The 6,515-nt window shown below is 50.2% G+C and overlaps 1 protein-coding gene across 1 annotated transcript; it reads left to right on the top strand.

Moving 5' to 3' along the window:
• The first annotated feature begins 2,202 nt into the window (after positions 1 to 2,202).
• Positions 2,203 to 4,481, top strand: LOC123069047 (transcription factor NIGTH1). The gene is made up of 4 exons (XM_044491784.1): positions 2,203 to 2,586; positions 2,681 to 3,295; positions 3,438 to 3,514; positions 3,685 to 4,481. The coding sequence occupies exons 1-4, from the start codon at positions 2,346 to 2,348 to the stop codon at positions 4,168 to 4,170; spliced, it is 1,419 nt and encodes a 472-aa protein (XP_044347719.1). The 5' UTR covers positions 2,203 to 2,345; the 3' UTR covers positions 4,171 to 4,481.
• The last annotated feature ends 2,034 nt before the right edge of the window (positions 4,482 to 6,515 follow it).

Raw genomic sequence — 6,515 nt, 5'->3', positions numbered from 1 at the left:
CTACACCCTGGCAGCAGAAGATTATGGCGAAGCTGCTGGGTTTGCGCTACAGGATTGTGTACAAACGGGGAGAAGACAACCGAGTGGCAGATGCCCTGTCACGTCGACCCGGGCCACTGCAAGGGGACCTGGCCACAGTTACCGTGGTAGTGCCGATCTGGCTTGAAGCAGTGCAGCAAGGGTACAACACTGACCCAGCAGCTCAAAAGTTGCTTGCACGTCTAGCTACTGAACCCAATGGCCACGACGGATTCCTTCTTCAGAACGGCATCATCAAACACAATGGGCGCGTGTGGCTCGGGAACAACGTGCCCCTGCAGAAACAAGTCTTGACAGCCTTACACTCCGGCGCGATCGGCGGTCACTCAGGGTTCAATGCCACCTACCGTCGAGTCCGCCGGCTGTTCACTTGGCCGGGCATGAAGCAACACGTGAAACTGCTGGTGGAAGAATGTCAGGTTTGCAAGCAAGCAAAACCCGAACGGGTCCGTTACCCAGGACTGCTGGAACCCCTACCCGTGCCCAAGCAAGCTTGGGAGCTTATCACCATGGATTTCGTTGAAGGGCTGCCGCAGTCGTCGCGATACAACAGCATCATGGTGGTCGTGGACAAGTTCTCGCGGTACGCACATTTCATCCCATTGTCGCACCCCTTTACGGCGTTTCAAGTTGCCCTTGCATTCGTCAACAACATATACAAGCTTCACGGATTGCCGGAGGCCATCGTCTCGGATCGAGACCCAATTTTCACCAGTACCATGTGGAAGGAACTGTTCAGGTTGACTCACACGGAACTGCGCATGAGCACGGCACGGCACCCCCAAACCGACGGGCAGTCCGAGCGAGTAAACCAATGCTTGGAGACATACTTACGCTGCTTTGTGCACGCCTGTCCGTCCAAGTGGTCTGCATGGTTGGCTCTCGCAGAGTTCTGGTAAAACACCTCACCGCATTCAGCCTTGGGAACTTCTCCGTTTGAAGCGCTGTATGGTCACGGCCCTCGGCATTTTGGCATTCTAGACCCGATGGCATGCGCTGCACCGGACCTTCAGGATTGGCTTCAGGATCGAGCCCAGGTGGAGGCGCTGCTACGGCAACATCTGCTTCGTGCACAGCAGCAAATGAAAGAATCTGCGGACAAGCGGCGATCAGATCGAGCATTTGAAGTGGGCGACTGGGTGTTCCTCAAGATCCAGCCCTACTTACAACGCTCCCTGGCCACCAGAACTAACCAGAAACTGTCTTTCAAATACTTTGGCCCCTTTCAGGTGATTCAACGGGTGGGTTCGGTGGCGTACAAGCTCCAGCTTCCGGACAAGTGCTCCATACACCCCGTCTTCCACGTCTCTCAATTACGGCGCGCCTTACCACCAGCTGAGAAGGCCCTCGAAGACCTACCCACGGCCGCTGCGCCAAGCCCTGAGCCAGTGGAGATCCTGGCCAGCCGGCAACGTCTCCGAGGCACGACCCCAGTGCAGCAAGTACTGGTGAGGTGGACTGATCAGCCAGCCTCATTGGCAACCTGGGAGGAACGAGACGAGTTGCATCGACACTACCCTGAAGCTCCAGCTTGGGGACAAGCTGATTCTCAAGATGGGGGGGGGGGGGGGGGATGTTACGGCCCACCCTGCCACTGCTATGAAGAGCCCAGCGGGAGACGAGGCCCAGGGACCAGGCAAGAGGGTGAGAAGGCCCAGCGAGCGCTACCCAGCCCACAAGTGGGTGACCTAGGCTACTTATCGGGAGGAGTCTCTGGAGGAAGGCAGGCAGGATTTAGTTGGCAATTCTTCGGCGGCGGCGGCTTCCTTCCCCTCCCCCTCTCTTTAGAACCCTAGTTACTTCAGATTTGGTGTAGTTCCGAGACAATCTTGTATTAGATCCACTGAGAGCGTAACACTGTACATACAGTACAAAGACCAAAAACCACATGACCCCAGCTGTGTCATGCGTGGTCGCCTTGCTACGGCTATATCCTACTGCACCACCTTGTGGTACATGAAACCTCCTGCATGCATGCATGCATGCAGAGGATTAGCTTTTGGCCCCTTTGATCTTTGCAAGAAGTTACCATGCCCTTGGCTTTATCCCTCTAGTCTAGTCTGCAGTTCTGGTGGTCTACAGTACCTAGATCAAAGTATCAAACACACACATACATACAGGGAGAAACTTTTCCTTTTCACCCCCTCTAAATCCGACTTTATTCTCTCTACCCTCCCAGAAATCACCCTTAAAAACAAGCCGATTCCACCCCGATCCCCCCATCCACACACACACCCCTGATATCTAAGCAGGAGTAATATACTGGAGCTTCCCTAGCACCTCACTAGCTGCACCACTTCACACACATGGATTCCTCGCCGTCTGACCTAACCCTAGACTACACGCCCAGCGGCAACGGCGCGGCGTCTGCCGGCGGCGGCTATCCAAAGCAGGCGTCGCCGGTCGTGGACCACCACCATCATCTCTCGGCGGAGCAGGCGACGACGCAGAAGCTGCAGGAGTTCCTGGCCCGCCTCGACGACGAGCGGCTCAAGATCGACGCCTTCAAGCGCGAGCTCCCGCTCTGCATGCAGCTCCTCAACCAAGGTAATTAACGTGCCGAACTGCCCATGCATGTGTGCTTACGTGGAAGGCGATGGAGCTCTGCCTGACTGAATAATGTATGTGTGGGTGGGTGCAGCTATGGAGGCGTACAGGCAGCAGCTGGAGGCGTGCCAGATGGGGAGCCATGGCGGCGCGGCGGCGAGGGCGCCGCTGGTGCTCGAGGAGTTCATACCGCTGAAGAACATCGGGATCGACGCGGCGGAGAAGGCGGCCGGGAACGCGCCGTCGGAGAAGGCGAACTGGATGGTGTCGGCGCAGCTGTGGAACGGGCCGGCTGCGGGAGACGCGGCGGCCAAGGGCCCGCAGACTCCCAAGGAGCGCTCGGAGCACCCGCTGGACACGAGCCCCATGCTGGGCGGGCTCGACGGCGGCGGCGGCAACGGCGTCGGCGCCTTCCTCCCGTTCACCAAGGAGAAGGCCTGTATGGCGGAGAGTGCGGCGCTGCCGGAGCTCGGGCTCGCGCCCGCGGAGAAGGACCGGGAGGCTGACAGAAAGCCGTACCACGACGACGGCGGCAGCAACGGCACTGTAGTCTCGCGGAGAGACGTCGGTGCACCACCGACGTCTACGGCGCCGGAAGGGCAGTCGGTGCCGCCCGCTCCGCAGACGAACCGGAAGGCCCGGCGGTGCTGGTCGCCGGAGCTGCACCGCCGCTTCGTCAATGCCCTTCAAATCCTGGGCGGCGCTCAAGGTATTCACACAGACGTCCTCATGTAATGATCTACTGTAGTAACTATTTGGATGCATCAAATTAACCTGCTGAGTCTGAATGAATTACGTGTGTGCCCAAGACAAATTCTAAATCTCTTTTGTTGTTTGCAAATTGATTAAAGTGGCGACCCCGAAGCAGATCCGCGAGCTCATGAAGGTGGATGGATTGACCAATGATGAGGTGAAAAGCCATCTCCAGGTAATTATAATCTCATCATACGCATCTTGCATTCTCTCTTCGTACGTTCCAGTAATTATGCATGCTGCTGCTTTAATTATGAGTAGAACGATTAACTGATTATTATATGAACACATGACACATGGGTGCGTGTGTATCTAAATTGAAGTTTTTGTTTGTGTTGCGAGCAGAAGTACAGGTTGCACACGCGACGGCCGATGCCGGCGCCGACGGCGCCGCCTGCGGGGGCGCCGCAGCTGGTGGTTCTTGGGGGCATATGGATGCCGCCGGACTACGCGGCGCAGGGGGCTGGACCGACCGCCATCTACGGGGCGCACCCGGCGACGCAGGCGCACTACACGGCGGCGGTGTCGGCGCAGGAGTACTACCAGAACGCAGCCGCGGCCGCCCACCACGGCCACCACATGCAGCACCACCAGGCGGCCTCCATGGTGCACCACCGCGCGGTGGCACCTACGCCACCGCAGACCGCCTACAAGGTGGACCCGGTGTCGGCAGCAGGGTCCCAGGGGTCGTCGGAGGGCCGGCGTAGCAGCGGCGGCGGCAGGGAGAGGTCGGAGAGCATCGAGGAGGAGGGCGAGGAGCGGGAGGACGAGGAGGACGAGGACGAGGACGGCATGGCGGCCAACGGCGACGCCGAGCAGATCAACTACTAATTAAACGGATCAATTAAGTAGCGCGCGCACCAATTAGCTAGTAGCCCCTAATTAAGAAGTTGGTATAACGAGATTGTTTTCTGTCCGGAAAGTGATTTTTTGGCGCGGAGAACGGAAGCCGGTCTCTGGCTTGAGTGGAGCAGCGGGAGCCTGAGATTGTCTCATTCGTGATGTGATCGATATACGGATGGATTTGTGAGGCCTTTTCTCTCCTTCTTTTTTCTTCCCCTTCCTCTTTTGGGCTTTGTTTTTGTGCTAGCAAATAATTTGGTAAATATTTCATGATGGAAATATATGACTAGCTTTGTAAACTTGGTTGGAGGGGAAAATAATACTCCCTCCGTTCCTAAATAATTGTCTTTCTAAAGATTTCAACAAGTGACTACATACGGAGCAAAATGAGTGAATCTACACTCTAAAATATGTCTACATACATCCGTATGTTATAGTCCATTTGAGATGGCTAGAAAGACAACTATTTGGGAACGGAGGGAGTAATTATTAAGGAGATCAGTGTACTGAGCTTTAGGGCTGTGTTTGTTCCTTGATTTTAAAGTTCAATAAACGGTGTGAATTGTCAGTAAGCAATAGTGGAAGACCATTTCTTTTAAGTGCTGAATAATTGATTCCAGAATTTCTCTGGTTTGTGTAATAACCTGTCTCAGTATTTTTACCTCTCGGGTGGATGTTCTCCTGATATCCAAAGTGAATTCCTTTCACTTTAAAAAAGATGAACTTTTACTCTGTTTGCACCAAAGTTTACAAAGATGGATGATATAACACTATAACTTGTTGCATATAAATACAGAAATTCAACAAATTTCTCATCATTTTGTAACTGGAAATGTACATTTCGCTTGTTTGATGGACCCATATGTTTGTATCCAAAAAATACGCGAGAGAAGTGTCTGCAGTTTTTATTCCACGGACAAAAAATATTTCAAACATTTTACAAATTTCTAGTTTCTTACTAGAGTAATAACTTGTTTTTTTCTTCATCCAAACAAATTAACTTTCATGATTAAAGTTTTTTTAAAGGGGCACCTTCCCACGGTAAGGCAAATGTAGTCTCGCACAAAACCCAAACTTCTCCGGATAAACTATGCGATGCAGTCACTATGCGATGCAACAATCTAGAACCATCTGTCAGCATCCCGGAAAAAAACTAGAAGAATTAAAAGAGCAGGGTTTTAGGATTATATTTTGAGAACAATTTCCTTTAGTACTTTTTTTTGCACCACAAGACTTGCCCTTTTTTTTAGACAAACTTGCGTTTTCTTAGAACTTCGTGGCTGACTGGCATGTTGGTAAGGAGAGTGCCTCTGTAGGGCGTTAAGCGCTAAACTTGGGGCGCCGCTATACGAGTCCTTCTAATTGGCGCCTTTAGCACCGGCCGGGAGAAGTTTCAAAAGAAAAAAAAAACACCGGTCGGGAGATGTCGCGCTCATGCGCCAGCTTAGCGGGCCGCGGCCCATAGCGCTCTCCCGGTTTGCTCGCTTCGTTCCACTCACTGGGCCACCGACAATTGACAGCGAGGAGTTGACTAGTGAAGTGGCACCCAACATTGAATTTCGGACAACATGACTTAGAAAAAAAGAGTTACAAATTTTGCAAAAAGATCACGATTGAAAAAGATTCATCGATTTTAAAAACAGTTCGTCAAATTTGGAAAAAAGATCATCCGTTTGGGGAAAAAAGTTCAGCAATTTTATGAAGTTCACCGATTTTGAAGAAAGTTCAAAATTCTTGAAAGAAAATGTGTAAATGTTGAACAAAAGTTCAAATTTTTGGAATAAAAGCATTGATTTATAAGAAATCATTATGAAGAAAAATTCCTCAATTTGGAAAAAAGTTCACAGGTTTTAAAAAAGTTCATCAATTTTGAAAAATAAATCATGGAGAAAACACGACCAAAAAACCATAAAAAGTTCGTGCAAAAGAATTTGAAAAAGAAATCAAGAATATTGGAATGGAAAGAGAAAGCAGAGCAAAAAAAAGAAAATAAGGAAAAAAACGACCAAAAACCTAGCTAAAAATGGAAGGGGAAAAACGCACAAAAACCTTCTATTTTTTCTTCTTATTTTATTTCGCCATTTTTTCTTTTCTGATTTCTTCTTTTTATTTTATTAATATTGAAAATTTTATAAATATATACAATACAAAAATTGGCTTTACATAAAAAATACAAAAAAAAAATAATCATCCAATTTAAAAATGTGAAACATCTATAAAAATGTTTCTAATACATACTAAAAATAGGTCATCAAGAACATTTTTCATCCTAGACAAGTCATCTGCTACAGGATTTTCAGCTTCTTTTCTTTCAACAATATGTAGATCAAACC

Source organism: Triticum aestivum, chromosome 3B (genome assembly GCF_018294505.1).
Source record: "Triticum aestivum cultivar Chinese Spring chromosome 3B, IWGSC CS RefSeq v2.1, whole genome shotgun sequence".
NCBI classification, from domain to species: domain Eukaryota; kingdom Viridiplantae; phylum Streptophyta; class Magnoliopsida; order Poales; family Poaceae; genus Triticum; species Triticum aestivum.
The sequence above is the reverse complement of the archived record's forward strand: the minus strand, read 5'-3'. Positions and strand labels throughout refer to the sequence as shown.